General features: G+C 40.2%; 2 protein-coding genes across 3 annotated transcripts in view; both read right to left on the bottom strand.

The window, feature by feature from the left end:
- The window catches only part of plch1 (phospholipase C, eta 1), a 77,008-nt gene extending 60,873 nt beyond the window's left edge, over positions 1 to 16,135 (bottom strand). The window contains exons 1-2 of the mRNA XM_071205152.1: positions 15,998 to 16,135; positions 1,039 to 1,158 (exon numbers count right to left, since the gene is read on the bottom strand). Coding sequence (XP_071061253.1) covers positions 1,039 to 1,117 — 79 coding nt within the window. The 5' untranslated portion in view covers positions 1,118 to 1,158; positions 15,998 to 16,135. The remainder of the gene's footprint in view (positions 1 to 1,038; positions 1,159 to 15,997) is intronic.
- Positions 16,136 to 16,371: 236 nt separating this feature from the next.
- On the bottom strand, positions 16,372 to 21,214 carry c18h3orf33 (c18h3orf33 homolog (H. sapiens)). Of its 2 annotated transcripts, XM_034097648.2 has the most exons (7): positions 21,147 to 21,214; positions 20,975 to 21,004; positions 20,528 to 20,729; positions 20,047 to 20,106; positions 19,745 to 19,904; positions 18,597 to 18,757; positions 16,372 to 18,477 (listed from the first exon to the last, which is right to left on the bottom strand). In XM_034097648.2, exons 3-7 carry the CDS (start codon positions 20,675 to 20,677, stop codon positions 18,220 to 18,222), a joined length of 789 nt encoding a protein of 262 aa, XP_033953539.1. In that variant the 5' UTR covers positions 20,678 to 20,729; positions 20,975 to 21,004; positions 21,147 to 21,214; the 3' UTR covers positions 16,372 to 18,219. The 2 variants fall into 2 exon arrangements, with proteins under 2 accessions (XP_033953539.1, XP_071061351.1); XM_071205250.1 differs by lacking the exon at positions 21,147 to 21,214 and having other exon boundaries at positions 20,975 to 21,012.
- Positions 21,215 to 21,319: the final 105 nt, after the last annotated feature.

Here is a 21,319-nt window from a genome sequence, read left to right as displayed (position 1 = left end):
GGGGCTATGGCTTCATCGTTATCAGGAAAATGATCGTATAGGACGTACACACGGAGCCGTTTGGCCCCAGAGCGTTCCGTCCGCAGACCTATCCACCTTGGGACCCGTTATGTTATCGTTTTAGGGGTCCGTTTCCGCGGTTCCGTTACGGCCTCGTGTGAACGAACGGGCTATACAAAAGAGAAAAGTAGCGGATACAACCCGTTTCGTTCCTGGGTAAACAGCACCTCAGAACCAATGTAATTAATACAGACATCAAAGTGATGTCTGTATTAATTACACCCTTCAAGATAATGAAGAATGCACTAGTTGCTGTGATTCGTATCTAATACAACATACTGGCATAAACAGTAATGCATGTTTCAAGGCACTCACGATGATGCCTTGATCCCTTGTATATGCATGGTCTCCCTTTTTCCTACAACTTTCCACGGTATGAGTGCTAATATGTATGAATCACCCATGAAGAGAAACATAATATAAGTCATTTGTTGCAGCCTACTAGTACACATGTTTTGTATTTCCACTTAAATAAGCGCAATACCCAGTATGAATGATGTTCTGGGGACATTCTTTCACACATTAATTCAGTTGCACTTGCAGCACTTTTTGGGTAACGGCCCCTACACACGGCGGCGTGCGTTGAAGCTTCAACGCTTCTGCCTATTCACTTTGAATGGGGTAACGTCACGCTTTGCCGAACTGCATTGTGGGAGCAAAGTGTTGCTCGCATAGCTCGCTTCAAAAGTAGAGCCGCTGCTTGTGTGTCTGGGGCAGGAGATTCATGTGATTGGTTGTTAGTCGAGCGTCAGACATGCCCGCCGGCAAGCTTCAACGCACGCCGCCGTGTGTAGGGGCCGTAACAGTGAACAGTAATAAGATTTGATGATTTCACAACACTATTACAACTGCAATTGAAATGCCTGAGTGTTTGAGGCTCAATCGTGGAGACGAGTCTCCCTCTACTGTTCACTGCCATGATGTACAGTTATAAGAGAGAGCATACTGTTGATTATATTCTGTCCATGTTATATTTACCATGAAAGGTGCTGTTGTCTGTCAGGAAGTGCCGGCGGTACTGAGGATCTCCTTTCCTGTTCACCAACCTGGAGCTCATGGTAAGGGCAGGAGAGACGCAAGACGGAGAACAATGATGACCTAAGAAGGAAAGAAAGTATATTTTAGTTGTCAAAACATTTTTGCAGGAATCTAAAAAGACATCTTGATAAAAACGAGGATGCATCACATGTCTTGTGCCTTGAGCCAAATTGCTTCCATTCCGGACAGTGTAATAAAGTAACTAAGAGGGGAAAGTTTAAATATCTAGCAGGAAAAAAAAAACATTTGTGAAAAGGTATGTATTATCTCTTTTAAATTACATCAGCAATAGAATGTTTTTTGTAAAAATTGAGTAAAGTAGGAAATACGATTTTAGGGGTGCTTAACAGTTAAAATTACAAACACATTAATGTTTTAATGATGAGCAAAGGAGACTCATCATCTTGAAAGACTTTCAGAGTTGGGTTAAGCAAATGTATGAAGGAAATAGCAAGAATCTTTCCTCTTACAGCACTTTTGTGACACAGTTTGTCAGATTATACTGAAGAAGAAATTAATCAGCATTTGTGGGCAGTTTTATGCACAAATGTCAAGACAACTGCAATGCCAATTTAATAATTTTGGAACAAGACATTTCCATCAATTGACTATAGTGTTGGAAATTAGAAACTATTTGCACATATACAGTACATTGAACACTGCTTCTGTGACTCTCTGTGTCTCACTGTACTCTTTTTGTCAATGTTTTGCTTTGATTTTAGAAATGTATTTTTATTGTGGTAGTGGCAGAAATATCACATCATTCAGCTCTTAACGTAAAGTAAGAGGTTCAGTTATAGTCCGAGATGTTATTGGTGTTGTAAACAAAATCAACATGTATTTGGATCAAATAAATACCAATCATAGCACATATCTATTTAGGTTATGAGACTCTATGCTGTTTCTATTAATCTCTGCCATGAAAACAGGTTCTGATCCTCCTCTTTACTAAACTGTCATAGAGGTTCTCATACCTCTAGCCGGTTTTTGTTGTCAACCTTAGATTTCTACATCTCTCTCCATGTGTTCTCATTTATCTTCCTTCTGTTTCTCCTCGCAATTATTACCGGATTCCCAATTCTCCACTACTTCCTCCTGACTTTTCATTCCTACCTCTTCTACTGCCAGTTTCACTGCTTAGTGTTTCCCCACCTGTTGCTCATCTATCTTACAGTGATTTACGGCTCCCCACTACACACACACACACACACACACGCACGCACGCACGTGTGCGCACACACACACACACACACACAGAGATCTGGAAAGGCTTGGAGCCTCTGGGACAGTTATTGGCGTCTGGTGCCGGCTGACCTGAGGTGAGGTGACTGTCTGGTCGAACACGTAAAGCTAACAAGTATCATTGAGGTGAAAGTACTTTCCTGTGACTCTTCCACTGCCTAACATTAAACCACAGCAGGCTGAAAGTCTGTGATGCCTATGAGCAACCATAGAGACAAAGACCCATTCTGTTAATAAAACACACATGTTTAATGTGACCAGATAACTGTGACAATAATGTATTTCATTTGTTTTTAAATGAAATATAATTTAATGATCGGGAATCTCTGCACTCTTTCTTTAGTTTTAATAAGATAAGCAATGTTTACCATCTTTTGTTTTCAATAGTATTACAATAATTCTTTGTATCTACATTTCAGTTTTATTATAAGCAGTGTTTCCCCTACCATTGTCTTGGAGGGGCGCTGCGCCCCGCCAACGGAGCCCGGCGCACCCCCCTGAAATTCAAGGTATTAAAAAAAAAAAATGTTTTATATATATATATATAGCACCAAATTGCAACTAATATATATCTACTGTCACTTTTCACATTGAACATGTGCTCTTTTATTAAATAAACTAAACGCTTTCATTTTAAGTTGTGAGTTTAGTGTTTTTTGACCCTAAGAAACACTGATGCATTAATCAATAACGATAATCCACAGCTCCTCTCTCTGCAGCCTACTAGTACACATGTTTTGTATTTCCACTTAAAGGAATGGTATGCTCATGACACTCATTTTTAAATAATTATCATCCGATAAAACAGACCAGTCTCTGCCAGACTTGTTTTTTTTTTTTTAATCCGATGACATTATCAGTGATTTTAAACTGATTATATACCGAAATAACATCAACACTGTGGGCGCCGCCATTTTCCAATAGAGTCTGGCTGCAGACCGCAGCAAGGAGGCGGATCGTATAGGGGCGGATCGTATAGGGGCGGATCCTATAGGGGCGGATCCTATAGTGAACGACGGGAGCCGGCTCTCGCCCGCGAATGAGCCGTTTTTTGTTTTGTTTTTGCGGAGGGATCTAGATCGGCATGAAGGCACATTATGCAATGTGCAATGTGGACATTATCCCGCTTATTACACATGGCCACATTCTCAACAAAGTAACAACATGACTCCCAATAATAATTGAAATGCTTTTATGGATTTAGAAAAAGATTTTATTGATTTAAAAAATTGTTTTATGTATTGATTTAAATTGACATGCATCCGCTAAGAAAAGTAGTCCATTGTTACTGTTTGAACTAACGTAACAACGGCAGGAACTGCTTCTATAGTGTTTTTGAGGAGCTTTTTGATTACAGATTTGAAAACATCGTTGCTTGCTTTAAAAGTTGCACAATTCATTATGTCAAACCTTGAAAGATATCCCTGCCCTAATGCCAAAAGTAACTGGCAACTGCATATGTGTCGCCGTATGATGTCTATGTCTGGACCGCTCCGTAAAAAGGAGTGTTTCTGCCCCATTACTTCTCTTCTTACTTCTATAAGAATAAAACACGGAGGACGGAGATCTCTTTTTGTCCCCCTCTTCTCCCCGCTGCAGCCTAGCAGCTGATCTCAAAGCACGCTCCCCTCTCCTGCAGGGAGAACAACTATATTTATATACTTTATATAGGTTGATACAGTAGCCCCTTTTTTAAAATAGAAAACAATTGGCCACAGCAAATAATTTATATTAAACATGTAATTTTTACTTTTGAATACTTCAGTACAAAGGATGTCTTGAATAATTTAAGTGATATATGTGTACACATATAAATCATTAGTCAAAACAGGGCTACATTTGATTTAATTAAAAGGTATAATATGTGGTAAACTGAAGAGCCCTTTGGGAGCCGAAAGAGCCGGCTCTTCTTGGTGAGTTGAGCCAAATGATCCGGCTCACCAAGAAGAGCCGGAATTCCCATCACTAGAACGAATGACTTCTTCTGGGAGGATTTATAAAAGCAGCTGGAATCCCTTAAGTTGCTATTGGATAAAAAAAGCTAGGAAACGCCCCTATACGATCCGCCCCTATACGATCCGCCCCTATACGATCCGCCTCCTTGCTGCGGCTGCAGCCAGACCCATCTCCCATTTTCCGGACGTGACGTAAACCATGCGTTTGGTTTTCGAAGACACGTTGATCTCCATGTTATTTACTGTAGTTTCTCTCTTCAAATATGCCTCACTGTATCGCGAAATATTGCCACAATTCTGATAGGAACAATCCACGGAATGCTCGGTTCCATCTGTTGCCAAAAGGTAAGCGTAAGAAGTACATTCGGAGGCAGTGGCTAGCGAAATGTGGCCGGCCCGAACCGAAAGATTCACAGGCTCATGTATGCAGCGAACATTTCAAATTTCCGGACGACTACTATGATAAAACATAACATGGGATTTATGGAACAACCATTACTTAATGGAGATGCAGTACCATCGGTCTTTCTAGTGTCTTCACCGACCAGGACACCAGTTCGGCCAGTTGAGAAATCGCCCTCTGCAAGTGTGAAGCGACGGAGGAGCAGAAGTAGTGCTCGGAGTAAGAATAAGGTATGTTATAGCGCATTTCCATTGCAGCGGCTAGCCCCGTTTTAACGTCCTTTAGCGTCCAGGCCAGGACAGTTTTTGGTGGCCTTTCCATATAGCGTAGTACCGGCTAGTGTGTATTTTCCCCCAGTTTTTTCCGGCCCCATAACATTGTGATTCTATGGCCAGGGACAACGAAGCTGAGTATGCTAAACTAGATAGGGAATCGCTAGCAAGGGTGGTACTACATGCATACATATAGTATCTTATATCATCTTCCTATTATACACACATGCATTTCCAAACATTTGGACTACCTATGTTGCAAATGTATTATCTTTTCAATTTACACACGGCATCTATTGCACGTCTGTCCGTCCTGGGAGAGGGATCCCTCCTCTGTTTCTCTCTCTGAGGTTTCTCCCAAGTTTTTCCTTGTACGATGTGAGGGTCTAAGGACAGAGGGTGTCGTATTGTCATACTGATTCCCCCATCCAATCTCTTCACATTGGTCAAAACTTCTTCCTCTGCTGACGAGTCCGAACTGAAATACTCCGCCATGTTTCCGTGTGTTGACAAAGTGAACGCATGGATGACGTCACGACCATCACGTGACTACTGAAAATGGCAAAAATGGCGGCGGCCAGATGGAATATACAGGTTTTGATAAAAAAGAGCTATAAAATCATTATTTACCGGGGAATATCGCTGATTTCTTCAGGGTATGGTTTAAACATAATGTTTCACTAAATACTGAAGTTTTGATTAATTATCTAATGAGTGGACCATTCCTTTAAATAAGCGCAATACCCAGTATGAATGATGTTCTGGGGACAGTTTTGTCATTCTTTCACACATTAATTCAGTTGCACTTGCAGCACTTTTTGTGTAACGGCCCCTACACACGGCGGCGTGCGTAGCTTTGCCCAATGCGTTGCCCAATGCCCCCCCCCCCGCTCAGGCAGCACCCCCCCAAAGCAGTAAACCTAGGGGAAACACTGATAAGTGATTAAATATTAAGCTGTAATCTGCTTGGTGTTGTTGTAGGAAGTCAAATTTGCAAGAAATAAAATAAAATAATTAAAACACCCTGCAAAACAGGGTGTTTTAACAGACAGGCTCTGCTGAGACATGATCAGTGTTTTTATGGTGCCTGGTAGACAACTAAATACAGCTTTGACTTATTTTAAAATGTTCTTTTGAAAACGTGTGTGTTGCCTAAGCATCTAGGGTTTTGTATTCAAAGTTATTAAACTCTGCGGTTTACCTTGTGCCTGGGGATGTCCCGATCACCTTTTTTTGCTCCCGATCCGATTCCGATCATTTGATTTTGACAATCTGCCGATACCGATTTTTCCCGATCCGATCTTTATGCAATGCATTAAGAGAAAAAAAAGGTAACAGATAACGGCTGGTCATCCAACGCGATGAATTCAGCTATCTTGGCTGTTATTTTTTTGGCCTTTTCACTGTTCTGGGGCAGTTTCTCTTTCCTTTTAAAAGTCTCTGAAAGTGTCGGTTGTTTCAGTGCCGTTACCTGAGTGGCCGCTGTGTACTCGTCGTGTTGTTGTTGGTGTTTGTTTCTCAGGTAGCGTATTAGATTGGTCGTGTTGAACGTAGCTCTGTTCTTTCCACCACGCGGAACCTCTGCCTTGCAAACATTGCATCTGGCTGTGACACTGCCTTCGCTTTCAATTTTTGAATACTTCCAAACTCCTGACATTTTCTCTGTCCCGACTCCCGAGGCACCAGCTGAACGTAGCCTCTCGTTAGCTTACTGCTACTATTAGACACTGCGCCCACTCTGTTGCCAGATTTCAGAGAAATAAGCAACCAGGTCTATGAAAACAAGCCCAAAGAAAGCAACACATACATGATGTTGTGTAATTTTAAACCAAAACTAAGTCCTCAGGATGACTTTAAGACGTGAACATGGTCATTTTTGTTTTGTAACATTACATAAAATAATAAAAATATTTTATATATAAAAAAAAAAAAAAATTAAAATATTCCCGATCCCCGATTTTTTTCTCCCGATTCCGATCTTTTGAAAATCACGTGATCGGCTCCGATCCCCGATCACGTGATCGGATCGGGACATCTCTACCTACAACACCTCTGAGCTGCTCTGAACTCTTGAGCACGGCCCCTTGAGGTTCAATTACAGAATCGTGTTTCTAAATTACTGTTTGTTTTCATAACAGAGTCAAAATTAGAGATAGGAGCCGAGCAGACGACTGGAGACACTGTTTGAGCAGCTTTAATGGCAAGCCAGCTCCTAGTTGAATTTGATTATATTTTTAAGTCATACTGCAAGAAGCAATGACCGGAATATGCAAGTTAATGAGTTTTAAAAATACTGCACAAGGCAATAGAGCAAAGATGATCAGAGATTGTATTTACCGTTGAAAGCCAAGTATGAATATTAACATTACCAAATCGAAGAAATAGTTCAACATTCTGTTAATTTGTTTTGCTGAGAGTAAGATGAAGACACTGTTACCACTCATGTGTGTCCTTTAAATTAGAAAATACCAGAGCAACTTGTTAGCTCTGCTTGGCATAGTAAAATCTGGAAGAAGCAGCTGGTCTGGCAAAATCTAAATCATATCTACCAAGAGTATCCCTAAAACATGTTAATTCTCCCTTTTTCTGATCCTTACAAAAGTTTTGTTTTTTATGTACTGAAATAATGATTGTCCAGTAGCAGTGAATGTCTTGGGAGAGTGTCTCTATATCAATTGAACAAACAAAATGTAACCTGTGTTTATTTGTGAGCTTTAGAGGTGCTGGTTTGTGTTTTTTGTGTTTTACCTTTATGTTTTTTATAATCCTTGTCAAACTGTATACATTATTGTTGGTAAAAATCCAATAACCCCTTTGGGAACTAGCTTTATTTTACTGATTTGTATACTGCAGCTAACCTGGGTGAGGCTGCTAGCTGTAGCTTCATATATAGGCAGAGTGGTATTGACCTTGTTATCTAGACTTCGTCAAGAAAACACTTTTGCAAAAATGTCAATCTATTCCTTCAATAATAGCAAGAAGGATAATACAAAAACAACATATGGTTTATAAATCAAAGCAGTGCGAAAGTGTGTGTCAGTGCATGTAACACAAGTTGGTAAACTGACTCTTCCTCTTCTGACTGTGTGTAACAGTAGCCTTCTCATCTACAACATGGGCCAAACCTCAGGGGGAAACCACCTGCTCTTTACATGCTATCAGGCTACTGGGAGAGAAAGCAGCTTAAAAATAAATGTTTCACTGCCAGACTGCCTGATGAGCCTCTCTATCTCATGCCCTTGCAGGAAGTAGGTCAAGGATGCCCCCAAGTTAAAAGTTTTGTTGAAGTAGATATTTAAAGTGGACCTATCATGCTATATTTGAATAATATATTGTAGGGCCATACCTATATAAAACATGTCTGTAAAGTTTTTTTTTCAAAATACCAAACAGATCATGCATTTTAGCCATGCCTCATTTCGCTCTATTTGCTCTTTTTTAGCCCTGTTTTTGCAAGGGCTGAATCTGCGAGAAGTCTTCTTCGCTACCTACAGGCCTGGCATATGTACTACAGCGTCTACAGCGCTTTCGAACGGCAATGGCCGTGGCTTTCTCCTCCTGATAGGTGGAGAGTTGCCCATATAGGCGGAGCTCCTCGTTTCTGACGTCAGAGATATTTCAAATCTGTATCAGTCTGTATCAGATCCATTATAGCCCCGTTTTTAGAGATTTGCGTATGGAGGAAAAGAGAGAGAGTTGTGTTTTCTGACACTTGGTGAGTTCCCTGACACACTGGGGACACATATTCATTTATAAAAGACGTACAAAAGTGCATTTTGTTAGGTCCCCTTTAAATCAATCAGAAGTAATTAGGGATGTAACGATACCAAAAACTCACGGTACGATAATACCGCGATAAAAAGTCCACGGGACGATATTTATCGCGATATTGAAAAATAAAGGGAAAAAAATGTGATTTTTTTTATTTGTTTTTTTATTTGTTTTTCTTTATTAAATAATAAATCTGATTTGTACAGCATTTTAGTAGGATAGTAGTATTTTAAAGTGTCAACAATATAATAATCAGACCCTGCAATAGAATAAATCAAGTTTCACTTTAGTTTTTCAAGTAAGTCAACTCTCACTCACTCATCATCATCATCATCATCATCTTTATTTAAAGAGACTCTTGGTCCATTATTACAAAACATACAACACTCAAATACAAACTAAAAAAAGGCAGCCATACCAATGTTTCCACAGAGGTGACTGGTATCGTACAGCACTGAGACACGGATTTGAAAGCAGCATAATGACAGAGTTATGAGAAACATTCAATCGACAGATGAATTTGTACATCAGACCTCTCAAAAGAGCATGGAACGTGTTGACTCGTGCATTACAGAACATTTCACTTGCACTGCACCACCTTGGTTTTCTAAGCAGTATACGCAAACAGTCATTATATGCAACCTGGAGCTTCCGGAGGCTCGCCTTCTTATACTTGACCCACAAGGGGGCAGTATAGAGAGGAGTGCAATACGCTCTAAAGAGGTTCACCTTAACCTTATCTGAACACCAAGAGAATTTTCTAGCCAACATGTTGGCTTGTATATATAAGACACGCCGCTGTCTATACATGTCATCATCATCAGCCATTTCATCTGTGATGATGTGTCCCAGATACTTCGTGTTACAGCAAACAGACAGCACCTGTCCTGACAGATAGAATGTTGGAAAACAAAGGTTCTTATCCCCTTTTGCTCTACAGATCATTACAGCGCTCTTCTTAGCATTGTATTTAACGTCAAATTTGACTCCGTAATCAGAACAAACATTTAGCAACTGTTGAAAACCAGCACTGCTAGGAGAAACAATTGCCAGATCATCGGCATACATAAGATGGTTTACAATCACATTACCAATCACACACCCTGTTTTACAGACACTTAAATCATCTGATAGATCATTCATATAGATATTAAAAAGGCTCGGTGAGAGGAGCCCCCCCTGGCGGACTCCATTACCAACACCAAATGGCGCCGAGACTGCATTCCCCCATTTGATCCGCATGCTCTGGTTGGCATACCAATAAGCCAGGATCCTAATTATACTGTTAGGCACACCTCTTTGTCTCAATTTTAAAAACAGTTTATGATGGTTAACTCGGTCAAAAGCCTTAGAGGCATCAATGAAACCAATCAGAACAGTGGAATTCTGTCTTCTATATGTTTCTACCATTTCCTTCAAAGCATAGATGCATAGCTCAGTACCATGCTTAGCCTTGAAGCCAAACTGGTTATCTGAGGTACATAAATAAGAACATAGTCTATCCAACAAAATTCTTTCCAGGACTTTGGATAACACACTGGCCAGAGCAATTGGTCTATAGTTATCCAAGCTCCCTACCTTGCCCGCTTTGTCCTTAATGACAGGGACCAAGGTAACCGTCAACATGGAGTCTGGCAACACACCATGAGTCATGAGGCCGGTAAAACAAATGGCAAGAAGAACTGCAACCTTCGGGCTTGCCAGTTTAAGGTGCTCTGCAGTGATTCGGTCAGAGCCGCATGCTTTGTTATCAGCTAGCTGTTCAATTGCTCGATAAACCTCTTTAGCTGTGATTCCCACTGTGTCACTTTTCACAACACTACCAACTTTGTAGGGGTCACTTTTAACACAATTAAGTATAGTAGAGTAATGTTGCCTCCACAACTCGGCTATGTTATCGGCTCCAGATACTCCCTCTATGGTACACGGTAATGACGTACTGGCCCTGTTCAGAGCTCTCACCTCCTTCCAGAAGCCAGTCACATCATTATGAAGGAGCTTTTCAGCCATCGAGTCCGCTCTCAATGTTTCTGTGTGTTTGTTGACATAACGAACTGCATATTTATATCTAGCATGTGTACGCTTTTTGAGATCCAGGACAGGCCCCTCTCTGGGCCTTCCTGCCTGAACCCAGGCCCCAAAAGCATTCTTGGCTTCAGCGTATTGATCAGCCACATGTGTATTCCACCCTGGCTTGACGTTGTGTCTCTTCCTAGAGTAGGTACAGCACGGTATACTGGCCTCCCATACAGCTCCCACAATACAATCATACATGTTACAGAGGTCTTCACGGTGAGAGCTTTCATTACAACCCACATCAACACACAGAGTTGCCACTTTGGGTAGATATACATCACTCAATAGGACATCAGTTCTCCCATAGTACAATAGCCTATCCTCATTTGTGAGCTTGGACCAGTCCACTTTAGTGGTACAGGCATGTTTAGCCTCCTGAGACATCTCAGGGAGACTATCACAATCTAGTGACATTATAAAAGGAATGTGATCTGACATTGATGCCTCATACACAATCTCAATTGATCTTACAATGTCATGGGCATTAGCAGTGCTTATGCAATGGTCAAGCCATGAAGTTGTATGCCAGGCCTCGCTTATATATGAATAGCTATCTGTAGGCAGAAGTATTTGGCTTGATAATATAAGATTGTTATCATCACAAAACTGTAGCATATGCTTAGCAAACAAGGACTTTTTGTCTGATATGTCAGCATTCATATCACCCACTACATAAACACTGGAGGAATGATTATCAACAATAAAAGAATGTATAAAAGCAAGTCTGTTCAGGTATTCATCTTCATTATGCTGTGACTCATATGGTGTATATACATTGAGAATGCTAAACTCCTTGTTATTCATTTTGATCTGTACAGCAATACACCAGTCAACTTCAAGCCTGATGACATTAATGACAGCGTCCAGCTTTTTGTGCCACAGGATAGCCACGCCCCCTGCTATCCTTCCTCTCACTATTCCCAGAGATAGGTCACTCAGCATCATCAAGGTTATCGTAGAAGCTGGGATGTTTGGGCGTTTACAATATCCCCTGCTGTGGAAATAACTCTCTTGCTTGGTACTGATGTTGCTGGGACAGAGAGATATGCTTTGGCCATGGGTGACAGCAGTGGGTAAAACGGTGCATTGTCTCTCCACCACTTCAAAAACAATACAGTGTTTGCCAAGAAGGTGAGGCGTATTGACAGGGTGAGATATATACTGTTGGTACTTGTCAATGTCTCTAGGTATGTACATGTAGCCCTGTAAATACGATGTCCTTTTGTGTTATCTATTGTTTTATGTTCATGTTGTAACCTACTTGCTGCCATGTTGGACAGGTCTCCCTTGAAAAAGAGATCGATGATCTCAATGGGACCATCTGGTTAAATAAAGGTTTTTAAAAAAAAAAAAAATTTATTTAAAAAAAATCGCGGTAGATTTTGTCAGTCTCAAGACAGTATTGAGACATTTATTTACCGCGATATCGCGATAATCGATGTATCGTTACATCCCTAAAAGTAATACAATATGAAACATGTGGTTGCAGCATTTTATCACGTCCACTGTCTGCATGTGAAACCCACGTTATCTTATTCTTTTATACAGGCTGTTGAAGATACAGTGCTTAATATACAGGATATTTTGTTTCTTATCAAGCAAAGAACCATTGGTGTTTTATATTGCATCCCTTTAACTGAAAGGTAATACAGTTTTTCTCAAATATAACATTTGAAAGCATGCCTTTAATGCCATTTTTGCATAAAATAAATTAAAAAAAACATGGATTTAGGGCCAAATAATCATGTTAAATAAAATGTTAAGCTGGTGGTTTACAATTAAAATTAACATATGTGTTAAGCCTTTATGTACAAGACATTTGAGATCCAATAATATGTTATTGGACTGTTAAAGTAAAACTATGCCTATTATATTCTATTAGTCCTTAACACTGTGGAGGAGATGTCCAGTGATTTAAGATTGCACAGAAGTAGAATTTTCTGTGACAGCTCAACAAATCCAAGTAGAATTATTTATAAGGAACACTTTTATGATCTTGACAATCCGCTCGTCTGCTTAACTGTTTGTCTGACAGCTCATTTTCTTTTCTTTGTTGGACTGTTAACATAATAATAGAAATGATGTCCAAAACTATGAGTATAAGACCCATCATTCATTATGGGGCTGTTTAATATTAATGGCACATGTGGCACGGCAGGAATTATCCCTCATATAAGCATCTATCAATGTGACAACGGCCCTGTCATGACACACGGACACAAAGAGAGCAGCATCTGTCGCCATATATTGACACATGCCAAAGAACAATCTATATAGACATGAATATTTAGATATACAATGGTGGATTTAACCAGCTTCCATGAATGAGAGAGGTTATATTTACCATGATTAAAATTGTATCTAAAACTGCTATGGTTATTGGTATGGTATGGTAAATGCTAAAACAAGACACAGTGATGTTGTTTGTTTCCTTTATATCTTCCTTCACTGCAAGTCAAGTGGGATGGATGAGGATCTTAATGGCCATCAGCCTGCTCTACAGAGTCAATGAGTAGCTTTTAATTGCTGGTTAAGCAATTATTGGATGGAGGGTAAACAGTTTTGGTATGCTGATGGCTAGAGGGATGGTTTCCAAACAACATGAGTGGACCCTAACTCACTGAGTTAAATCTATATGGGACTTTGTTGAAAGGAACTTAATGAACACAAACTACATGTTGATTAAGGGGAAGTACTACAGGTGAATAGTGTACACAATCTATACATGATTTATCACCCTGAAAGTGTATCTGTTATTAAGTTTGTGATTTGCCAATTAAACAAATATGTTTAATTATCGATTGATACTAACAATTTTATTAATTAATCAAATGATTGCTTGGTTTTCTTTATGAGAGTTCAAAACCCATTATATTCAATTTATATATATAGGCTATGACCTGAGAAGGCAACACATCTTCAAATTTGGCAAGCTGGAACATGAGATGTTTTGACAATTTCTCCGGGAAGATTATTCAAACAAGAAGCGCATTTCAAAGTTGTTGAACATTATTTAACTAATAATTTCTGCCCTATAGCTATAGCATGTGTCCACCAGCTTAGGAGGAAGGAAGTGGAAGTTGTAACATCTAAATTGACCAGTCGGTCCAGTTCAGCAGGCCTTTGACCTGATAAGGAAACAGAGTGACCCTTGAGGCAGGGAGGTTACTGAGGGGTCGGTCAGAGTTGTTAGAGAGGGGCACTGAGGTTATCTGAGCTCAACAGCAGACGCTGTTTTATGGCTGAAACAAGTCACAACTGGGGGTCTCTTCTCTACACAAGAGATGTGTACAAACTGATCCACTGCCTGGAATTAAAGCTCAAATATATTTCTTGAATTCTGTAATGTGAAATTGAGCGCCTACAATTTGAAGGTAAGTTTGAATTTGAAGAGAATTGCCTCAACGTTTTTGCAAGTACATCCTTAAAAATGTTTTACCAATAAAAAGGTCCATCCATTTTAGAAGAAAATCCGGTCTCCAGTGCTAAAATATCAACTATACTGCATTTATTTGGAGGGATATAATGTAAGAGCTCAATCTTTTTTTAAATGTTTACTTTTTTGCATCTGCATTTGTGTGATAGAACTGTGTGTAGTGGGGTCATCTTGTTTTACTGTGAAATTGAAGGGTGGGTAAGGTCATGAGTCAAACCTTCAGATCTATTTCAAGAAGGGATAGATTTCCCCCTTCTGTTCCTATCTTTATCTCTCAGGTTTTAGACTCAAACTCTGCTATAATATGCTGAATTTCTGCTGGATTGAGAACTGAGTTTCTAAAACATTGGCAAAACGGAGTCATATAAAGTTTTCAATTTCTGTAAATATATATGAGCTAGTGTGTGTAGTAGGCCTCTGACATACAGTACAGAAGCAATGAGTGATAGCTTGTTTCTATTACCTGCAAAGACATTTAAACTGTAGACACACACGTTTGGTTCATTCAACGTAGCGTCCCTTCATTCCTCCTCCCTCCCTTTCCACCAAAAAAACTTCAAATATTCATGAGGGATCACAACGCCCACAAAGAGTCATGTTCCCGCTCCTACAACTCTCTACCAGCAAGCCGATACACTGTTCACAATACTTCAAGTCACATAATAACAAGGGAGTCACTTTACTGCTGATGCATTCCTCCAGTCACCCCCCCACACACACACACGCACACACAGTGCATGTGGGTGTGTGATTGAAAAGCTATGTCTTATAGTTGATTATTTGTTTATTGTGACAACAGGTAAAATAAAATATTATCATTTGGATAAAGTTAAATTAAAAACTGCAAACAGCGCAAAATAAAACCAATGAGTTTGGACCTGAGGCCTTTATGTCAGTACACATTTACAAATAAGCTTCACCAACACTGCCTGACAAAGACTCTCCTTGTATGTTGACAACTGTTTGTATTGTTTATCAGGCATGAGAAAAAGATGGAGTTACCTTTAGGTTTCGAAAGGGTGCATTTGGGAGAGTGTCACACACCACCAGATTCCTGTCTCTTTAAATCTCTTTGTCTTTCACAGCCAGGCAGCTACACACAACCACTCAAATCAAATCAAAAAATCCCCAAGGACCCTGCTCTCGGACGGGGGAGTGCCCCATCTCTTTCTCTCTGAGGATGGCTACCGGCTGAGAGTAATAAAGGCCTTTGTTATGCTGCCCTGCTGCAAATCTCTGTTGTTAAAGCTCAATGGGAAGGAGCATGACAATGTAAAACACATGCAGCAGAAACTATTTCATCAATCACCCAGATTAAGCATTGATTCTAGTAGAAACACAAGCCAAATAACATGACAATTGTGTATACCACATCAGGTTAGGCAATTTGTGGTTGTCAAATGTATCAAAGAATAGAACAAGTGTTTTAAACCTGATTACAACTGGAGTGGTACAATATAGATAAGGATTGAAAAGTCTTACATTTCTATATTACAGAGTCTGTGTGTCCAGGCCATTTACAGGCACACATGTTTAGCAGGTGCAAAACTGCTTGGATACTGCATACAAACAGTATCCAACCAACAGTACATTTCAAGTGACAGCTAACTGTATGCAAATTGCCATAGTAAGAAAAGTGGAGTTAAGTTCCAAAAAACAGTCTTTTTAAATGAGAAAATGAACCTTGTGAGTTATCACATGCTATTTGTTTAAGAATCACATCAAGCATCACAGGCTTACTTACTTGTTACAGTTTCAGATTCTGAAACCACGTTCTCAGCTTCTTCATAAAATCTTGCCACTTTCCCCAGAACAGTAGTCCATCAAACTCTGGAAGTCCATGGCACAGGTGTAATATACATCAGAGTTAGTCCCAGCATCGTGGTTTCCAAAGGAGAAAATGTCCCAACAACTTCACTGGTGTGGGCAAGTACCCACCACTACATCAAGCACGGTGTATTTTCAAAAGACTAGTGTGGGACCAGTGGATTAAGGAAAAACCTGGAGTGGATTTCGGAGTGGACTACATTTACAAAGAAAACAAGAGAGATGGATTAGTCATTAATTCCGATCTTCTATTCAACACAAGGAACAAAAAGCGGAACAGCATGACTCAATTATTTTATTTGAGAAATAAACACATTCTGATACCGGTATTATCCTACCAGTGTGACAATAACTATACATTTTAGTTACATTAAATGTTGATGATAATATACTATTTGTCATTGTATTTATTTAGTTGATGACTGTAACAGTTCTCATTTTCCACAGTAGTATTATTTGAAAATGACGAGGAAGCAAGTTGTCATAAATTCTCTTATGAAGTTAAAACCGTTTTCAGATTTATTTTTTTAATAATCTTCATCCTGCTCCTTCAGGTTTATTAACTTTAAGATTACATTTGGAACAATTGTGGAGTTATATTAATTATACAGTATGGCAGGTGATTATGCAAAACATCAATGCCCTTATGTAACATTCAATACTGACCAATAATTGCACTCAACGTTCCTACCTGCATTAATAATGAATCATAATTTGAGGTTAAACAAGAAAATGCAGCCACATAATACACACACATGTTAACCTCTTCAGGAACATACATTTTTCTTGTTAACTCCAGCTTCAAAACGTTTGCTCTGCCTTCCCCCTGTTGTCTTTCTCAGCCATGGTTTCCCTCCCACTCCCCCCTCAGTGACAGTTCAAAGTCTGGCAGCAACAGCCATCCGCCTGAAATGCACCTTACAATTTAAACCAGGCCACCAATCACAAGCCTCATGGGCCGTAACAGTCTCTAGTAACATTTGCACAACAAAAGAGAGCTGATTCATCAACCCCCCTCCCCTCTTCTCTCCCTTTCCCTTCTCCTGTGACTCCTCCTCTACTGCCTTTGTGTTCGGACCCGAAATCCCCTTCTGCCCCAGCGACCCACCTCCCCTGCACTAATCTCCTTGAGCCCATTGGGTTGACTGCTTCAGTGCCACTTCTCACTGCACAGAGACCCCCAAAGGACACACATCACAGTCTGGCTTCATTTGAAGGCCCTTTTCCTCCTCCTCCTCAGCCGTGCATGGATGAAGCATGGACCGCACCACAGCACATGGAAGCACAAGGTGTAACTTTGGCAGTGGCCTTGTTCTGCAAAAAATAATGACAATCACATGAGGCTAATCCTGGACACACAGGACGTTTTCTTTTGGTGCTTATGTTTTAGGACTCGAGATAATATACAGTGAAAATCAATGGATTCAAATCATAATTTATTAATTAGTTTTTTCTCCTACATTTCTGCAATGATGCCATTATAAATTAAGGGCAGGTTCCAGGCTTAGTCTAATTTCTGTTCTATTTCAGTGCCCAGCTCCTCACATTACAGCTAAAAGGGCCCTTTTTGTAGGTACTTAAAGACCCCCTCACATACACACAACATGTAAGGCTCCCATGGGGTTTGAGGGAGCGGCCAATAGAGTTTGGCCTTTTCTTCGCTTTGTATTTCACATATAGTGTTTCTATAGCAACAGTAAGAGGGTACCAGTGGACCCCCCCCCCTCTCCATTTTGAACACCATCAACATACCCCACCCCCGCCGTGTGATTAGTGGGGTGTCCAACACACACCAACAGCAGGATATGCTTGGCTGTGTTTTAATGGGGTAAGTGAAAGCAAAGGGATTCATGTCTGCGTATGAGATATAGTTTTACAATCATTTCAAATGTCTAAAGACTGAAATACAGCAACAACAAACCACACACCTTTGCAACAGGTGTAATGAAAAAAATGTGTTTTCTTTTTCAAAGCATTCATTGGTATATTTGTCTCACATGACAAATCAGAGATGGATGGCACTGAGCCTTTTTAGATATATCAGGGGGAAAAACAAGGGATACAGTAGAAAAAATAACTGTAAGTTGTCTCGTTTTGATCAAGATATTTTGTCTTGGAATGGCAAAGTCACTTGGTGTATCAAGTCCTCTTAAAAATCCTCCTCATCAGTCTGAATAAAGCATTGTCCCCGACTGCCTTGGAGGCTCTCTCCCATAGGCTGTCCTCCTTCCACAGTCCCCGCCCTTTCCTCTCAGCTTTGACCTCTGCCCTGTGCAGCCGTTTGAGGAGACGCCAGTAGAGGCGAGAGTCGGGCCGGACCCCAACCACGGGTGCACTACGAGCCAGACCCAGCCGAAGGACCTCTTCGTTCACACAATAGCTAAACATCGACCTCTCCTGGAAAGATAAGGAAAGCACATCCTGCAATATCAGTTTGACATCATATATAGAAATGTAATTTTGGTTGTGAAACTGATAATCCCCCTTCCCTTTATCTTAGTGATGAGATGCCTCACCCGGCTTTGAGACACCAAACAGTGAAGCCTGTCATCCTCTCGACTGATGAGTTTTATCCAGACTGTTTGTGCAGGAGCCAGGTTCTTCTGCAGCCATTCCCTGCCCTCTGGAGTCAACTCCACTCCTGCAAGATGCACCAGCATCGGGGACGTGCACACACCTAAGAGCATATCAAACATCCATTTACCATACGTGTTATAGTAAAGCGTATAGGTTATAGCTGACCATGTAGTAATGCACAATGTTAGTTACTGAATATCGTTTTTGTTAGATTTTTTGTGCCAATATGATACTGATGTTTGGTACCAATACATCCACATATCAATTACCACAATGTTTTTGTTTTTTTTATTAAAGGAACTTACATTACAAAAGCCATATTTTTTGGAAACACAGGCAGATGTACAATAACTTTGCAGAAATAAAGTCTAACATTGGAAAGATCAATAACTTACGAATCAAGACTATTGACCAGATTCTCCTTGTACCAAAAACAGTTTTGAAGCATTGAAATTCAATATCAAGCCCTTTTGGGATTGACTGAGACTTTATATAAAAAACAGCAATCTCAGCCACATGTTTAAAATAAACACAAGTAAACTATCTTTAACAGACACAGTACAAAACAATGGGTCTAACCAGTTTTAATTGGTCTGAGGTCGATTGGGACAAAGGTAATATGTGAGAAATTTGACAATCTGTTCATGTGAGTCCTTCACACTAAAGTTTCTGATGGAGCATGCTATATAAAGCATAAGCTGCTTGATGTAATTGCTCAGTGAATTCCATGATTTGATAATACTGGTAACAAGCTTACCTGTCACTCTGACTCATGAAAGGATAATCAATTGCAAACAGCTTGACAAAGTAAAAATGCCACAAAGACATTTTTGGTTATAACTATACAAAGGTGTACATGCAGTAAATTGTTTAGCTGTTGAACAAACAGGAGAAGAATACATGTGCTGATTGTGTGTGTGTGTGTGTGTGTGTGTGTGTGTGTGTGTGTGTGTGTGTGTGTGTGTGTGTGTGTGTGTGTGTGTGTGTGTGTGTGTGTGTGTGTGTGTGTGTGTGTGTGTGTGTGTGTGTGTGTGTGTGTGTGTGTGTGTGTGTGTGTGTGTGTGTGTCAGATGATACCCTGCATTACCTTGTTTTCTTGAAAGTATCCCAGAGAGTACTGGCAGATATATTGGAACATGTTCCACTTTAAGTCCTCTCTCTGTGATTGAATGAACTTTCCCACGGAGGCTGACGTTCCTCTCAATGAAACGGGCTGGGATCTCAGACACAGCATGAAATGTGGTGATCTGAAGAAGTGGAAGTGGAAAAAGACAGCTGAGTGGCCATGTCTGATTACTCATTTGGGTAACATTTCTGAAAGTGCATTTCATTAACATCCTTAAAGGCCAATATTATATGACACAATGTGTGCCGCCGTTACCCTCTTACCAGTTTGATACTCCGTGCTATTACTATAACGCCAACAACAGCCAGTCCAGTGCTTATGTTCTGAAAAGAGAATATAGAGGAAGAGAGGGTTGCAGTTGACAGAGGGATGACAGGGATACCATAAATCCAGCAGAGCATGTGCAGGATAATGACAATTAGAAAGATTTTGACAGAGACATGAGTGACACAGGTGCATGACCGGAAACCCACCGGGGACACCCCCGGTGAAGCCCAGCAGGACATCTGTGTTGTGATAACGTGGTCGTTTTTAAGGAGTTGTTCCTGAATTGTAAAAATGTTTTAAGAACAGATTTATGAATCGCATTTATATATGTGTTTTCCCTCCTCTTTTACCAATACGTTAGTACTACCGCCACGGAAACGTAGTTGCAGGTGGCTCACGTGCATTAGGACCATAACATTGCAGGTCCATGCCTGTGTATCACCAGTCATTTGTAGGTTGCAAAACGGAGAATCCTACCCGCACAAGGGTCAAATGATCGTCTGCAAACTTGGATATTGAAGACACGATGTTGTTGGACGACTGGTGTCCTTGATATCTTTGTTGTCTAACAGTCTTTTCCTCGTCTTCTCTGGAAGACGACGGCATGTTGACATTTATTCGATGCATCCGGCGCACCGCATTTATGGGTGGGACGTATTGCTTGTCTGAAGTCTCCGCCCTGTGGTTTGGTTGGGATATGACAGGATGAGATCTCTTTATATGTCCATATACGCCTAAATTAATTAATATGTTATAAAATAAAACCAACTCAAATGTTCCTTAAAGTGCACTTTGCACTCAAAATGTCAACGTTATTAGCTGCAGAAAGCTCATTTTAGCACAGTAGTATAGCGGCGGGAAAAAAGTAGTTGTTGCTCTTTGAAGCTGAGATTAATTTGATCACTCTAGTAACCTAATAAATACCTCTGTGATCAGTGATGTCCACATCTTTGTCTGCAAAAATTGACATAGACAACTTCATACTGCAGAATAAATCAATGCACAAAGCAAAACGCCAGACAGACATTATAATTTCCCCCTAATATTCAAATATAATATGTCATAATATGTGCAAAAAAACACCCCAATAACTTACTGTATAAATATCTCAGTTTCTTATAACAGTCACATGCGGCAGATGTTGCATGTGAAACATGTTAAATAACAGACATCATTGAGGAGTGACCACTGACTGTATGACAGATGCACTGGAGCTCTCATCTTGTAAACTGTGAAGTCATGGAGCTACTTGAAGACGGATGACGCCCC

The sequence above is a fragment of the Pseudochaenichthys georgianus genome, chromosome 13, assembly GCF_902827115.2.
Source record: "Pseudochaenichthys georgianus chromosome 13, fPseGeo1.2, whole genome shotgun sequence".
Classification (NCBI taxonomy): Eukaryota; Metazoa; Chordata; class Actinopteri; order Perciformes; family Channichthyidae; genus Pseudochaenichthys; species Pseudochaenichthys georgianus.
This window is presented reverse-complemented; position numbering and strand designations above follow the sequence as displayed.

Excerpts from the sequence above, each read along its gene's own strand:
- c18h3orf33 (XM_034097648.2), bottom strand. The coding sequence starts at position 20,677 with ATGCATCGAATAAATGTCAACATGCCGTCGTCTTCCAGAGAAGACGAG. Across the intron at positions 20,107-20,527 it reads ATCATTTGACCCTTGTGCGG|AACATAAGCACTGGACTGGC; the intron begins GTAGGATTCTCC and ends TTCTCTTTTCAG. Across the intron at positions 18,758-19,744 it reads GATACTTTCAAGAAAACAAG|GTGTGTGCACGTCCCCGATG; the intron begins GTAATGCAGGGT and ends ATATGCTCTTAG.